The sequence below is a fragment of the Epinephelus lanceolatus genome, chromosome 15 (genome assembly GCF_041903045.1).
Source record: "Epinephelus lanceolatus isolate andai-2023 chromosome 15, ASM4190304v1, whole genome shotgun sequence".
NCBI classification, from domain to species: domain Eukaryota; kingdom Metazoa; phylum Chordata; class Actinopteri; order Perciformes; family Serranidae; genus Epinephelus; species Epinephelus lanceolatus.
In genome coordinates, this window is record NC_135748.1 from 18,791,835 (window position 1) to 18,809,036 (window position 17,202).

The 17,202-nt window shown below is 42.7% G+C and overlaps 1 protein-coding gene across 1 annotated transcript; it reads left to right on the plus strand.

Annotated features, from left to right (window-relative positions):
* Positions 1 to 1,357: 1,357 nt before the first annotated feature.
* On the plus strand, positions 1,358 to 15,416 carry bmf1 (BCL2 modifying factor 1). Its single transcript, XM_033643105.2, has 4 exons — positions 1,358 to 1,595; positions 3,841 to 4,037; positions 4,678 to 4,880; positions 9,909 to 15,416. Exons 2-4 carry the CDS (start codon positions 3,866 to 3,868, stop codon positions 10,023 to 10,025), a joined length of 492 nt encoding a protein of 163 aa, XP_033498996.1. The 5' UTR covers positions 1,358 to 1,595; positions 3,841 to 3,865; the 3' UTR covers positions 10,026 to 15,416.
* The last annotated feature ends 1,786 nt before the right edge of the window (positions 15,417 to 17,202 follow it).

The window sequence follows — 17,202 nt, forward strand, 5'->3', positions numbered from 1 at the left end:
TGGGCAACTTTTGTTAAACAAGGGCCAGTTTTAGAAGTTGAGGATATTCTGGGCATAGATCGGACCTCTGTTGTATCCTCCCCTGGCACCTTTGTTGACTATTTTAATGCTTTTTTAATGCACCCTGACAGCTTATTTACAACCAAAGTACAAGAAAATTCTCACAGTGAATCAATTAAGTTTCATTGTGAATTATAAAATGGTGGGCAGACCACCTGGCACCTTATTGCTGGCAAGATTTAGCTTGTGGGTGGTTAGTTTAGTATCACTGGTGTAACACCTAACTTACAGTATGTTGTCATGGCTGATCTATGCAAAAAAAAAAAGTTGTATTTTTTTTTCTCAGACACAAACAACCCACACACATATGGGTGTCTGCTACAGGTGCCTATTTAGACTGATCGAGATCTAGGCCACTTTCAGTAGCATGTAGGTCATTCCCACTTATAAAGAACAAGATGTCATAACCATTTCTCAGTGATCAGTTTGTTGACTAGTGTTCAAGGACTTTTAAGAATTTATACAGATTCAATACAGTTACTCCGATGTAAAGAATAGCGAATTATAAGAAGTAAGAATAAGAGTAGCATGTAAATATGAAGCAATAATAAAATAAAATAAAAATGTGCATTATGCTACAGTATTTACCACTAATACTTAAGGTATTAAAATATTAAAAATACAATATATATCGTCACTGTGCCGAGGCTGTAAGTGTGAAATGTAACTACAATATATACATCAATACAATAAACAAGTACAGAATAACAGTAATATTGCATAGTTGAATAATTGCACAAAATATTGCGGCAGCTAATTATTGCACCCACTAGATAATTATGAATTATAAATGCAGGTGATGAAGTCCACATGACAGTTAGATCTGAAATATAAAATAATATGTCCAATCCACTGTTTCAACACTCTGATCCTTTATCTCTAATATGTGTACACTGAATAAGCTCTGTATTGTTATGAGACAATATAAGCTGTAGCCAGACATCAAGGATATTATTAATTAGTATTATTTATAGAATTAATAGTCTAATAAACTCTAATATGCAGATTTGAGAGACAATTAATGGCTCAGATGACCTCTGAACACGTGTGTGTTCCTGTATAGCTCCTCTTTAAAGTCGCTGTGCATGTAAGCACTTCTCTAAACAGATGATCACGGTAGTAGCGTGAAAGCGGTCTCGTGCTATGGGGAATTTCCCGTCCACGTGTCTGAATACGCGCTGCAGAAGGCGGGATAACAACAAACTCGACGATTGGCTGCAGCGGCTGAATGTAAATCACACTCAAAGCGACACGCTCCGCCTCGACCGAAGCGCATACAGTCGGACGGCAGAAACCCTGGCGTGTTTTAGGGAGGGTTTATTTACTAACTCTTACCACCACGCCCCGGTGGCGGAGTCATTGTGGAGCTGACGTCGGCGAAATGAACTCGGCTCGCTTTGCTCCCTTTCCCCTCACAGAATGGAAGTAACCGTGGAGGTGAGACGGAGTAAACTGGTCTGACTTGGAGGATATTGAACCCGTCGTCCTGTTTCTCCGAGTCGAAGACAACATTTAGGACGAAGCCTATCTTTGAGGTAAGCTCCTTAAAAACACCTTTAAATGTCCTTCTTCGGTTTACACCAGCGAGTCGGCACGAGCACGAGCGCTAACATTAAGTAACATCCGCCTCCTTAGGAAGAAGCAACAAACAACGTGTGGCTGCTGTTAAAACAGCTGTAACACATTGGTTTCGACAGTTAGCGGGTGCATTAGTGCTGTAGCGAAACGTCAAAGCAGTCCGACTGACATGTAGGCTGTTATTTAGTGAAACTCATGTCGGTCATACAGCGAAGGTTTGAATAACACCGGCTTTCCCGGTTTACAGAGCTCAGTCGGTGAATGGACTTCAGACGGTGGGGCTGTTGTGCGGCAAGTGTCTGTCGTGTTTCAGTCTGTATTTTAAAAAGTGACAGCCGGTTTCTCAATAGATTAAATACAATATACGCGACTAAATGTGTAATTAATTTTTTTTTGCTAAGTGTTTATTTTTATTTTCTGTTACGTCATTCCACGTGTATGTTTGCAAAACATTTTCTTTTGTCATAAAGTTTAGAAAGTGCATCTCTTAGCTTGTAGAATAACTACATTTATTTTTATTACAAAATATCGCGAGACTTTGGCACCGCTTTAAGTTGATGGAGGTGATTCGTTATTAGAGGTCTTGTCTCATATGGAAAAATGGTGTGATATGAGGCTTCTGGTGCCAGTGGATGAAAACTGTGTCAATAACAGAGCTGCTCCACCACCACCACCACCTCCACCCCCAACTCTCCCTCCTTCCTTCCCCTTTGTTAGGGTTATTTTGTCTGCAGCAGGGGGAGCCACTGTCTGACACAAACACCTAGCACACAGCCTGGATAGGAGAGCAGCACACACAGCAACCTATCTGGAAGTTGAGCCTTGGCTTTTTTTTCATGAGCCTTCCATGTTCTTACCCTGTGTTTGTCAAAACAAAGCATTAAGTGGTTTTACACACAGGGTTTATTGTGAACGCACACAGTATATCGTGAGGTCTGGGCATGCTAGAGACAGACAGGCCAATCTGCTTATGTTGGGTGAAGAAATGAAAACTCCTTTCTCAGGGAGCTGGCAAGCTGACAGACCAGGGTAGGGAGAGTGGCTTAGGATTTTCCTCAAAGACTGTCATTACCCTTTTGCTGTGGACCCTAATTTGGAAGTGTGGTAGTAGTCTAACCCTGAATTACAACTCGATGGTGACTCGGGGGTTAACTGCTGAGGCAACTTGAATTTCACCCATATTTTGATAACTCTTTGACCCACTGTGAGATTCAGGGTTGAGTGCAGTGCATCATTGACGCTGGAGAGATTCCCAAGTGCTCTTTCAGAGTCTTGCCACACTGCTGTAGAGTAGCTTTAATGATTTGTAAGCACGTGTTTTTATTATTCCTGCCATCAAGGTAATTGGTTGTGTACAGTTATGACATTTGTGTGTGCACAGATCACTGATACCTGCATAGGTGTTAATTTTTTCAGGGGGCATGTGCCCCATGATATGTAGATCACGTACAAAACATGAAAGTACCAGAGGGTTTTTATTTTGCATCTTAAATTGATACATGAAAGTCACACATTAGTGCATAAAAAATCACCAGAATATTATAAAGTAGTTTGGTGGAGGACCCCCAAAGCTTCCATATTTTTATGTGGCCCCCTCAATGTTGAAATGGAACCTACGCTCTTTGATAACTGCAATTGTCTGCTGTAAAAGTACCTGATTATTGTAAGTATAAGTTAGTAATCATGGGACAGATACTTAAGAAGTTATGCTCCTGTCCACAAGGCTGCTTAGTACAGACAATGGAGCTTCTACCTCTCATTTGACCTCCTCAGCCAAACTCCCATCTATGAAACTGTGGCTCACCCGAGTCTCCCGACCGCAGTGGACTGTGTGGTTTCATCACTGAGATGAACAGAGCCATTTGTCTAAATAAGCACTAAGCTCTTTGCCACAAGTGAAGGCAGACCGTTTGCCGTCTTTTTTCCTCTTCCCCAACTTGTCCTGTGTGGTTTTATTGATTTGAGGGCACTCATTATGAAGTAGACAGGTTGTCTATAATAATAATGAATGCTTTGGAGGAATGAACGCATAATGAATGTGTCTGAGATCATCTCATCAGGACTAATGCGGGCCTGTCCAAGGTTACCATCATTAGTGATGGGAACTTGGGATGCTTTTGATTTATGTACTTCCTGCAAGACAAATGCTCTACAGTCAGCTCTAGCAGTAAGATTTCCTTTTCTGCCCTGTTTCTTTTTAAGGTTGCTCATCTTAAAGTGACCCCGTATGGACGATGAGGAGGATGATGTGTTTGAGCCAGACCCCCACTGCTGGCGCACCACATTCAGGGAGATAAAGTGTGAAGACCGGGGCACACAGACACCTGGCCCTGCCCTGGCTCCGAACAACGGCATGCTGCCCTGTGGCGTCGCAGAGGAGCCCAGACCACTCTTCTACGGTGAGGCTGATGACATACTGTACTAAAAAAAAGGGAACAGTGTCCTGTGTGTGATAACTAGTGTTATAAAACTGAAGCATGAAACTATAATGTGAGACTTACTGTGAGAAATGGGTAACAATGTTGCTGCACTGATCTCACCCCTGGCGCCTGATAGTCGTGATCACAGTGGCTTTTATGGTCTGTATGGAGTGTACCCAGCTGCTTTGCTATTCAAAAGGCGCCAGACTGGGAGCGTGACTGAAAGGACGTGACAGAAGTGCTTACCTGCGAGAGCAGCAGCAGCACAGAGAACAAAGTTACATTGGTGCCATATACAAGCAACCATTCCAGAGTAGCTCCATAACAACTGACTGACCTCAGATCTGTGTCATGTGAGTGTGTTAGTGTGTTATGAAGCACTTAAATGACTCAGCGTCTGATTACAAAAAAGACACAGCTAAGAAAGTTGTGGTTAAAGCCAAGCAATCTGATTGGTCAAAGACATGTTCAGCAACACTTGGCTGCTCTTTGTACCTGTTACATAATTGGCATAGATGTTATTGCAGTGAACAAAACACCCTGTCAGGTGTCATTGCTGTACTTCAAATTACACACGGTTGTTGACAAAATAATAAGTCTCGGCCTTGGCACTCAACAGGCAACGCAGGTTTTCGATTGCACTTCCCGGCACACTTTGAGCTCATTGGGGATCAGGGATCCAGGCGGCAAGAAAGTGAAGGGGAGCAAAACGGGATGGAGCAGCTACCACGGCAGCAGCCCGCGGCCCGCAGTGTGGAGGCCTGCATTGGCCAGAAACTCCAGCTGATAGGAGACCAGTTTCACCGGGAACACCTACAACTGGTGAGGAGGAAATGCGCGTCCTGCTGACTGTACAAACTCATTACAGACTCCTTGGTCTCTAGTTTGACGGCAGTAAACAAGTGCATCTTATCAATAATACCCCAAGCAGTAACAGAATCTCCCCTCAGTTCCCTTCATGAAGTGTTGCGTGCAGACAGTCCTGGTGTAGGTTTTATAAATATTCCTCTGACAGTTTTCAGATTTGTTTAATAGATTACTACCTGTGACTGCCAGCAGGCAAACAAATCTTAAGTCTTTTATTTGGATAGCATCTAGATAGAACACTCAAGCTGAGCCTTTGGAGTAAAATGCAAGAAAGGCAGGAGTATTATACAAATCAGACAGTCCCTTAAAATCATACTTATAATCATATAAGAAAAACACCACAAACACTCCTTTATAACATAGCAGTCATGAAGAATTTCACACCTCATTATTTCCTATGCAGGAGGAAACTGAATTTGTCTAATAAGCCTCTTTAGAAACCACATACTGCACATGAACCCATTTAAAGGTGGAGGAGACTTTTATTTATTTTCACAATGATTTTCGACCATAGTGTGCCCCCTTGGATCACCAGGAGCTGTATGCTCAGTTAAATGTGATGTATTTAGTGTGGACTGGACTGATTCTCAAATGTCAGCTGAAACTTAATGTTAAATTTTCCTCAAGTTATGTTTTTTTTTATGCGTCAGTAGCTCTTACATGGACAACCCTCATAGCTTTTATCTTTAATCAGCACAACCTTTTGTTTCCGCTGGTTTAACAATAGTGCTATGCTGCAGATTAAGCCTAACTCCACCGCCATCAAACTAGACACCATTGTGTTTGTGTGTTTGTATGTGTGTGTGTGTGTGTGTGTGCGTGTGTGTGCCAGGTTAGACGGGTGTGTATAAAGTGCAGTCTCCACATTAGCGACACCATTCACACAGTTTTTTATTATATTTGGATCCAATGTTGATCTGACAAAGATTTATGTCGGGACAAAAGTTTGCTTTCTGGTATTGTGTTTGCTCCATATTTGTTTTGGAGAGACCGTGCACATGCAGAACTTAAAGAGCCCAGCGTTTCAGCCCCCCTCCCTCCCTACCCTCAAGCCAAAGACATTGCTGAACAAGGACAACCCTTCCCCCCACCTCACCAACCCCAGGCCCTCCCCCTGCCTCCTCTTCCTGTTTATTTCTCTCTCTTTTCTCCTGTTTCCTCCGTGTGCTGTGGAGGCAAGTGGCATGGAGGATGCCTGGCCTCTGTGGTCAGGGTGACACTGTCCACTGAGTCAGTGTGCTGCATGAAGTTACTTCTATGTGGGAGTCCTGCACAACCATGACATGAAGTTGTTTCATTGGCTTTAACGTGTAAAAAAATATACACAAACTCTCAGGAGATTTTTTGCAGAGTCTCTTGTTGCACAAGTTTCTAACAGTCTAACACGTGCATTTATTCACACGTGCACATTTAAACGCGCACATCCTCACATACTGATGCGTCCAGGAAAAAGCAGAAGTGGCGGGACAAGGTAAACATGTTGTAACCCGAAGCTCAGCGCGTGAGCCCCCAGGGGGACAGCTGTGGTTCCAGGGAGTCACCAGTCAGCCCCTTCCCTTGGCAAGGAGAGGCCACAGGAGACACCAAAATAAGAGGTCTACACAGCCATAGAGAGGGGGGAGGGGGTGTGCTCCATAATGACGGTGGAAGCATGTATATGAGAGAGCGAGGTTTGGAAATGAACCTCAAATGATCAAGTAACAACCATCTTCAGTTGTCTCAAAACCACCCTTCTGGGAAATGGGACCCTGCCCTGCATATAATTTAATGCTTATTTTACTTTAGACTCTGAGGTGCGAGACAGTTTCTGATTTTCTCATGCGCTTATCAAGTTATTTATACATGCTGCTGCTCAGCATGACTCATGTATTGTGACACTGGCAAACGTACACAGACAGACAGACAGACAGTCAGACAGGAGGGTTGCTGCGATGCGTGCATGGTTTGTGCGGGTGGGACCTACTGACGCACAACAGTGGCAGGCCTGGGTCTGGGGATGAGGAAGTGGCTTATGCTCCTTTTGCTGGTTGAGTAAACAGCAGAGAGGACAGTCAGAGTGAGAACAACCCTGTGAAGTCATATCCTGAGGCTACAAGTGACATGCCGCACATTCACTGACCTTGTGATAGATAAGGAGCAGTTAAGAGAATAATAATTCGGTCTGTATCATGAAGAGTAAGGGAATGTACAATACCAACTTGCAACTAGTGTTGACACTTCAATTTGAGCACAAGAACATTTCTGCCAGCGTGTGTGAGTTTGCGGAGTCTGTGTGGCTGGCTGTTTCAGAGGGATGTTTTTTACAACCCAAACACTTATGTGTGGTTTTGAATGTGTGATTCCACTGCAGCCTCTGTAATTGCTATTTCTGGCTCTGGTTGTGCAATTAATTGTATCGTGCAGTGCATGAGTCTGTGTACATGCTCATGCATGAATACACCCATACTTGTTTTTCTGCATTTTGCCGTCTCTCACTTCTCACTATCACACGGTCTGACAATCAGTACGAAAACTCTCACTCTACAAAAACTCTCACTTATTGATAGTGTTACTGTTTGCCAGGTTTCATTCCTGTCTGCTCCTGTCAGTAGGTGATTGCACTTATTCAATGCAGACACTTGTCCCTGAGCCATCCAAGTGCCTTTGACTGCCATCTTCTTGATGGATTTGGGAGCAATGTGGTTGTGAGTGTTCTCCGTGGCAGCCCGTGGCCCCTGGCGAAAGGAGGGATTAGGTAGCGGAGGAGTGCTGGAGGATGCTGACAGATAAATTGCTCCTCAGTCAGAGAGGGCTGGAGGGGACGCTGAGGTCCCCAGAGGATGCTTGACATTAGCCCGCCCGCCATTTGAGACAAGGCAATAATGACAGTCACAATGGCAGGAAGACTGCTCTAGCCTGCACCGGGCAAGGAGCAGAGTTAGGTTTCATCCCCATGTTTTTTTAAGAGAGACGACTCCTGGTGCTTTCGATAGGAGGTGTTGAAAGCAGGCTTGAATATCGCCTGTGTGTGTCTGGGAGTGTGTGTGCCTGCACGCACGCAGTGTTTCTGACTTTATCGCTTCGCTCTTACAGTGAAGGCACGACACTCTCTCCTTTCAGCACTTGTAGAAGAGGGGAGTTGCTCTGGAAATAAAAACATACAAAGCTTTAGATATTCACTTTAAATCCACGGTTCTCTGATGACGTTTGTCCAAAGCGATGTCCATTTGTGCCGCTCTTCATTATCCGGCACCACTGCTCTTTGTATTCTCCTCGTCTCCTCCCTGATGTGACTAATCCAGAGTATCTTGCTATTAAGGCTGTCCTGTTTGCTCAAGAGATAAGGCAGAGCTTCTGAGCAGCTGGCTTGACAGACAGCCCGCATGGGACGCTGATAAAGCACATCAGGCTAGTGTCAGAGTGACGACACCGAGCATCTGGCCAGACTCTACCACTCTCTCACTGGCTAAATTTAGAGCCCGTGTCTCATTTTGACAGTTGGTGGCGTGAGTCATGACTGAGTTGCGACAGGCCTGCGCACACCTCTTTTTCTCATTCTCCCTCTCTGTCTGTTTGTCTCAGTGCCTCTCTCTCAGCTCAGAGGGCAAAAGGTCACCGTCACAGAACATTCTGTTTCTGTTTATAAAGATTAATGGCTTCTCATGTAGCTTGTAGTAAATACACAAGCCTTGTAGCGTGACTCGTTTCACTCCTGCAGCTTTTACAATCCAATGTTGAAACTTTAAGCATCATTAAGTATCACACATATTGACATACAATATACATATAATAGCATGTGCAGACGTTCTGCCTCCCTTGTCTTTGATCCCAGAGTTGTATCTGGCTGTAGTCTCTCATGTTATTTATCCATCCGTCCACTCTGTGCTGCACATAAATATTGCCTGTGTTTATATGAAGCAAACATAATGCTAGAATTATGTCCTTATCATAATACCCCCAGGCAAGATTTTGATATGTCCTACAACAGAGAACTGCTTTTATCAAGACTCACAGCAGTCTTTGCCATGATTTTTTTTTTTTTACCTCTCCATTTTTCTTTGGAACAAAAAGAGAGCAGTAGGTAACATACACACATGCTGGTTAGAACCTGGCAAAGCTTATGCAACACCCTGCAATGTTCACCACAAATTGATAAGAGTAAAGAAACCCAGAGGCTTATCACAATGGCAGTTCTTGGCCGCTAACTGGGTCAATGTTTGGACACCACCTTAACGGTCATGTAAATATGGCGTATCTAATCTCTGCCTTTAGATACTGTGGCTTTCGTAAACAATAGTAGAGTGTTGCCAAGAAAGAGGTAGTACACTTTGGTGCATTGTCATAAAAAAAAGTAATCTCAGGTCTCCCTCGCTTTACGGCTCCGATGGTCTGAAAATAGCTGCAGCGTTATCAGGCGTGGTGGAGTCTGCCTTTCATCCGCAGATGAGCTGTTGGACTACTGTACCTCTCTCATGCAGATCCGTTTTTTTTTCCCAGAGAGCTCCCTGCCTCTCATCAAGAGCTCCCTAATCCCGTTCGGTGCAATTATCTTATCTCAGCCTCTCAATGGCAGAGATAGCATTATCCCCCTAATCGCACACAATCCAATTGGCTCGCAAACCTGAGAGAGTCTCCTCCTGAGCCACAGGCTGCTGGTCTCTGCCAGAGAGATTAGAAAAAGTGTGACCGAATGATGAGTGTGTTTATGGTTTGGAATGTCTGTCGGGAAGCCCGGATTGTGTTGGGATCCCGCACACAAAGAGAGGCCTCTCTAATAAGTATTGTTGGGGACAGAAGCAGACTGTTGTCAAAATATCAGCGTCGTTCCGGCGTCTAGTTACGTCTTACCCTCTTCTCAGTTGACCCTTTTCCCTGTGTTCACTGTCAATCAGCACACACCACAGACAACACAAAATAATGCTCACACTCAGAAGTGAATTTTGTGATTGAGTTTCAGTCGAGTGCACTAACTTTGGTTTGTTTTGTCTTCATTTGTTGCTTCAGTATCATCGAAACCAAAGGAACCAGGGGCGGATGTGGTGGCACCTGGCCGCAACTCTGCTCAGCCTTCTGTTTGACAGGGGGTTCATTGCTGGAGGACGTGGAGCAGGACGGAGGTGAGGGGGAATCTCCCCAATTCCTCTGAGGAACTGGACTCCTAATGGCACTGTCAAATCTAACACGGGTCTGGTATTTGGGGGGGAAAAAGAAAGGAGACAAAGGGTCACCGCGGGACGGAGACAACCAACTTTTATACAAGGTCGTGTGTTTTTTTCTTTCCAAGAAGATGCCATGATGCTCCGAGATTCCTCTACAGGACAATGTTCATATTTTGGTATACATGTGGTGTAGTAGTTTTGTACAGTACATTGTTCTGGTTACATTTTTTGCACTTCAACATGTATCCATCTTAAATGACCTCCACAGACCCTGGGAATGCCTTATTCAATGTCTTCTGCCAGAATGAGTATTGAGCAATTTTGAGATGAGGCAACATGAGGTGGTTAGGAAATGAAAGGAAACGTGGTGTGAGGGTTTTTCTTTTCTGAAGTTTCCCAGGTGACCAGACGAGTTGACTTACTAATTTCCAAAGAGGCAACTTCTCAGAACAAAGCATTTTGCACCTCACCTCAATGGAACATTTATCTTTTCTTTATTTTCTTTATTTTGCTTCCTGTTTGTGTTTTCTTACTCCTCCATTTTCTTTGGTATGGTATTATGTTTGAACACGATCCCTCAGTATCATGCAAAATATTGGGAACAAAGTTTCTGCACATGAAATTGTCTGCACAGCGTCACTTATTACCCAAATATCTTTTGCAAAATGTCCAGATGAGACCGTCTTTAGTCTCGTGCTACATCTCAGAACATTTGGATGGCTCAGGAGGTATCGGGGTGGAGTTTGCAGTGCTGAACGTCGGCGACTGGTCAGACAAACCTGTGTACAACAGCTAATATTGATATTAGGAATTGGAATAATTGACACTGAAACCAAACTTGAAAAAAAGCAGTTTGCTGTAATTACACCCAAACATATATATGACCAATCGCTACTGTTACTGATTCCTTTACAGTTAGTGTTCTGATTATGCAGCTTCCCCTATTTTTAGCAGTCTACCGGTTTTACAATGTTATTTTTAGCTTTTGGTAATGACAAATTTTAATCCTGCCTGATTGGTAATGCACATTGAAGCGAGATGGCTCATACGTAGCAAATTCCAGACACTATTTTGTCATCAGGTTTATGTGTGCTGGTCGGTTCGGAGATTTGCCAACTGATTAGGCCTGCTTTAAAGAATCCATGAAGAGATATTTGGATTAAACCTGTGCAGACTTTTGCATGACTCTGTAGGTCTAGCACCTGGGCACTAACATTAGTGTAAAGCACATTATTATACAGAGCAAGTCTAAGTATTCTTTACCCAAATGGTCACAGAACTATTTGGTCAAGTCTGTTGTTATGACTTTAATTTAGCGAGAACACCAGATACTCTTCCCTCAGTTGTTCCCACATTCATTCCCACATTTACAAGTTATCCCTGTGTTTTCTTTGTTCTTTTCATGTGATTGTTTTCAGACCTCCATGCCCTTGAAGTGGAGCTGTGGATCCACTGTGTTTGCACTAGACGTACACCCTTCGAGAGTTCAGATTGTCACCATGCTAACCTCTGTCTTGTATGAAGGTTTTCAGTTATGACTTGTTTTTCTTGCCACAACAACATTTCAGATGTATTCACTCTTATGTCCAAGACAAATAATCAAACGTTGAGACCTGACCGAGCGCAGTCTGGGATCTGGATTGGATTATGTAAATTTCATGTACCGGTGTTTCAGGCTACAAAAGAGCCACGCGCCTCCTTTGAAAGGTCTCTGTCCTGGTTTGTTTTTTTTCTCAGCCTGTGTGTGTTCTGAACACCAAACAATACTTCATAATCAATCTGTGAAACAGATCGTCTCAGGCTACTTTTACGGGGTTTTACAACATTTTATATTCTGTTGGGTGATCTTGTATTGTCTTTGGTGCTCAGATCCAGATTTGGGACATTTTTAGTACATATAACCACTCAGCAGACAAAAAGGCAAAAGTGAAAAAGACTGTAATTATTGTTGAAATATGAATATGTTTAAAGACACTGTTGAAGATGCTGTTTGTTATATTTTCCATTGCTGAACCCAGGCCAACTTTTGGACCCAAGGAGCAGTGCATATCAGGGGTCTGTAATTACTTGCTCCTTACAATGTGTCAAGTTTATCACTGCAAAATAGGGTTTCCTCTCATTCTCTTTAAGATGTCTCAGGGACAGACTTTGTGGGCTACTGGTAACCTTGAGAATCTGTTACATGGTTAGAAGAAGAGCAGTGTTTGTCACCCATTTCTTCATGATGAAATCTCTCGAGGTATTGTCTCTCGTTTTCACATCAGTTAGAAAAAAAAATCGTCTCGGCCAATTTCTCAGCCCACACATAAAGGTACAGTTTGACTGAGGAGTCTGAGGCAGACTTGCTGACTGTGGTGGCGACGGGGGCTTCTGAGCGTGTAGTAGTAGGCGTGTGAGGTGCACTGAATGTGGTTGTGGTTATAGTTTCCTGCGGATCCTGAACGCTGAGCCAGTCCTTGTAGCACCCCGTCTCACCATTGGCTCTTGACTTCCTCTTTGTGCTGCTCCTTTACTACATGGCTATTGTTCATCGGTTCATTTTTCTTTGTAATTTATTTTTTTCTCCTTCTTATTTATTTTGTATATTTGCCCATTTCTACTGTATACACCCGTGTGTGCAATTATTATTTTCCTTTTTTTTGTCTTGGTCTTGGACTTGTACACGCTTCAGTTGTTTGACTGTGCAGAGCAGGTTGTCTGCACTGTACCTGACATGTGGTACTCAACCCAGCCCTCTACTTTTGTAGTATCACTCATCTCCTGTAGGCTCTAAGAAAGGTGAAGTTTGGCCCTTTATGAAGAACAACAGCTACGGTCAGTTTGAATTCATGTTGGTTACAATGGATTTCAATGGTGGCATGTTTGCACATTTCAGTTACATGTCCCACATGGGTATTGTTTGGCTAGTGTGACTCACCGGATTTAGGCTTTGGTTGTAGGCTTGTCGTTGGCCGGAATCACCCCTCACCCCCCTTCCGCCCTTTCCCCTATCTGCATGTTACTGTTTTCAAAATCCCCTTGGCTACGGGAAACAACAACCTCCAACCTAACAACCTACACACTGAAATTGACATCTTTTGATCAAGATGCCTGCTTTGTTCTTTCAGAGAATTGTTATCGTTGGATCTACAACGTATAACACCACTTGTGAGAGTACTTGGGAAAAGCCCAGACTCCATCTTGCAGTGTCCAGTGTTGAATCAGTTTGTTTACATGGCCAGTCGGAGTCGATTTGCCGCATCCTTTTTACCCTGGCAGCGGCATGCGCCAGTGAGCGTGACTTCACCAGTGTATCCATCTGTTCCACTTCACACGAGCTTCTGTGATATTGTTGTAATAATGTTCGGAGCCACAAACAGTTTGCAAATTGTCTGTGGTTTTATCGGGTTCAGTGAGTTCCTCCAGAGTAAGGTCTAGTCAGGCTTCACCTCGAGGGCATCGTTCATCAAATTATGTTTGTCAGTTTTATCAGGAAACCGTGAATCACACTGTCAACTTTAGACTGTTACTATTTCCTTTTGCGGAGCAATTTTAATGAAAGAACTAGCCACCCATCGTGCAAACGTTCCACTAAGACAAGTATCCCCTGCGACGCTACTTTGCAAGAGCACTGTCGCTGCATACTGGGCCAAGTGCTACCCTAGACGATTGTGATTGGTTTAAAGAAATACAAACAAGCCAAAGCATTTTTTGATCATGTGTGCTTCCTGGCGCAGCGCTGTGGAGGTAGGTCTTGCTATGCTAGACTATTGTTTGGCTCTATTGTTTTGACTCCTTTGAGGACAGTATTGTGTAGAGGAAGTTATACACTCATTCATGTATCCAAAATGTATCTTATTAGAACGAGAATACATTGTAACCAACAAGAATTCACCCTGACCACAGTTTCTGCCCTTCATGAAGAAGAAAACAACAGCCCTCACCTTTCAAGCCCAGGGGATTGGTGTTTGATACTCAAAAAATAGATTTTGGGTGGAGTATTTGACTTAAAAGGTTGTGATTTTCCAGGGAAGGGCCCCAACCAATTCAGACCTTTTTCATTATCTTCCACCACCCGATTCACCAGTCATCATGGCTAGATTCACAAAATGTGGTTTAGACAAGCAGCTGCTTCGATGCAGTTCACCCTTCCAACAGGATGTGACCTTTTCTTTGTAATTAATGAGTCATTACCCATCCCACCCATCGCTCATGATACACGTGACATTCGACATGCCTCAAAACACACAGGAAAAAAAGTTGCCTTCATATTAAGTCACAGGGCGTTTGTTTATGTGTTCGATTCTCTAGTCTTGATCATTGTGTTGTAATCAACATGCACTGGAAAGTACTTTGTTTCTGTAGATCCCATGGGTCCCTTATCTGTTGTGTGTTAATGTATAGTATATACTCTGGATTGTTCTCTTGGGCTCGTCTTGCCATGTATCAGACGTATATCTGTGCATTGACAAAGTAGGTCTGTTTGATTTATTGGAAAGGGAAACAAGCCACCGTGGTGCCCTGTATACTTTTGTTAGAATGACGTTCCCAAGCTGCACTCATCACGTTATATGTGAGTGCCGAGGATCCCAAGAGTGGGACATGTATTTTATGGAAACCGTCAGTGTCTTGAATTTTGTAGTCCACTTTATATAAATTTGAAGTTTGTGCGAGGAAGGTTTTTGTTTTTGAATTTGTTTTTTTTTTTTTTAACAATAACATTTCTTCTTCATGGTCTTTCTTAACTTTTTAAAATGTATTTTCTTAAGAAAAAAAGGGTCTGCTTTTATAAGGACAGTTCATTGCTTGTAAAATAATTTTTAATACTAGTAGGATCCTTTTAAAGTCCATGAGATCAAGGGCATTTTTTTATATATAAAAATGAACTTGCGACATTCCTTGCACATCTCATCGTGGTGTATAAACACAACCAAGTGTACCAAAATAACTCGCAGTTGTGGTTGACTTGGCTCATGAGCTCATACCTACGGACTATTTGCCCTTCTTTAAAGAACAGATAAAGTGTACATGTATTTCTAAAAAACCCTGGAATATGCCTTTAACTGCTCAGTTTCAACGAAGTCTTGATTATCACACACTCTCTGTATACCAAGAAATGAGACCCAGCGAAAATGTAGCATTTTTGTAAACATTGACTGTGTGTTTTCGAGACTCTACTGTGCACTCATTTTTTTTTTGTGTTTATATATATTTTTTGGTTGTTGATATAATATGGAAGTAAAGACAATTTGTTATGTAGTGCAATATGCTGTACATATGGAGCTTTGCTCTACAAATCTTTTTCTGGATTTCTTGTTGTTTATTGGTACTTTTTTTTTTTTCAATAAAATTTTATTGAAGGTGTCATGTTGAATCAAGTTTGCTTGGATGACAGTATCACATACAGCATCTCAGCTGGCCTTAGGGGAACACACAATACTATAGTACTCCTTCAGACGAAGGGAAAAGACGTCCAGTTGGGAGAAACCATGTGTGAATTCAGAAAAATATCACAGCAAGTAAGCAAAACTTTGTTTACATAGCAAGTTTGGATTCCAGATGGAGGCACAATGTGTGAGCTATCATGCAAGTCGCTGCCACAAATGCTATGTGGGTAGTGTAAAGATAAAACATAAGACATGAGTAATCACAGTTACAACACTTGAATAATACATCTAAAGTAGTAGGATTAAAAAATTAATTTATTAAGCTCAAGGACCTACCGGTAAAAATAAATGATTATTTAAAACGTCTAAAAAAGTATGATTAAAATTAAATAAAACAAATAATAATTCAGAATTTCACTGACCAATGAAAAACTATAAGACACGTGAGTTAAAATCAATAAAATAAGTTTAAATAAAATAAAATACGATAAAATAACTGATGGTCGAAGTGCATTAGAAACTTCACGAGGAATAAATGTTACAGAAACAAATTTTAATAATTAAATAAACACAAATTACTTTTAGGTTTATATTAAAGTCTTTCACATCTGAAAACTGTTTCTGCTTTCCTCGACTTCAACTATATTTCCGTGCTCCTGCCCTTAGGGGGTGAAAAAAAAAAGCCAGAAGAAGAATTAATTCTCTTCTTTTCTCTTCTGAGCCCAAGCTTTTATTTTAAAGAGCCGTATTGTGAAAGTAAGCTGCTGATGGATTAGCCAAGTGTCTGAGGCTAGCCAGGCATGTGGAACTGGCCAGGCGTTTGACAGAGACTGCGCCCATCACATCTCTCCTGCTGTTAGGTCATTAATTTAGCGGGAGCACCGGGGCTTCCAATCCTCTCTAATAACCACTGTCTGCACTCCACACACACACACAAGCAAGTGTTGCATGACAACTGAATGAGCCCATGCATAGAGCAAATGAGTGGAGTTACCTCACACTGCAGTGCTGTCGCCTCCTGAAAGGTTAAAGCCAATGCTGCTGAGCCTGCAGATTAGTTACACTGCAGCATGGGTGCCCTCGAGGCATGGGAGTGATTGATTACTTTTGACACATATAAACATGAAGGTTTAGCGTGTGTTTCTTGTGTGTGTGGGGAGCAAAAGTGCGTTCTGACAGAGTTTTTAAAGAGTTGGTATCATTTATGTGGATCACACTGTACTATGTGTGCTTTGTTACAGTGTGCGTACAGTCGTATCTTGTCGCTGTTTTATTCACCAGACCAGACCACTCACAGTCACCTCCCTCGGGGCTGACGCGTGGCACTTCTATTGTCATACACGCCAGGTACAGTTTCATGCTTCGCCGACACCTGACTCACCTGTTTGGCCACTTGCAGCAGAAGAACTCCCTTGTGTGTGGCCCCTCGACACAAACACATGCACACAATGACAGAGTGTGTCAAAGGATGTGGTTGAAACAGAACAACAGCTCCTACCCCTGTCACGGTTGGTTAAGAGTACACAACTGTTCAGCGCTCCCCTCCTAATCCTGAGTCTTAGCTGTTTTTAAGTGGAGGAATTTCAAGCCTTAATAGGAGCTAATTAGCAGTGCTATTTGTACAACTGTCAAAACATATAAAGATCATGTGACCGGAGGTCTCGGAGTCATCTCTGCAGCAGGGATTGCTTTTTCTGAGATATTATCCTAAAGTTTAACCCAGTGTGCCAAAGATGTCCCCTGTCTCCTTTGCTGTTTGCCTCAGCTTCATGG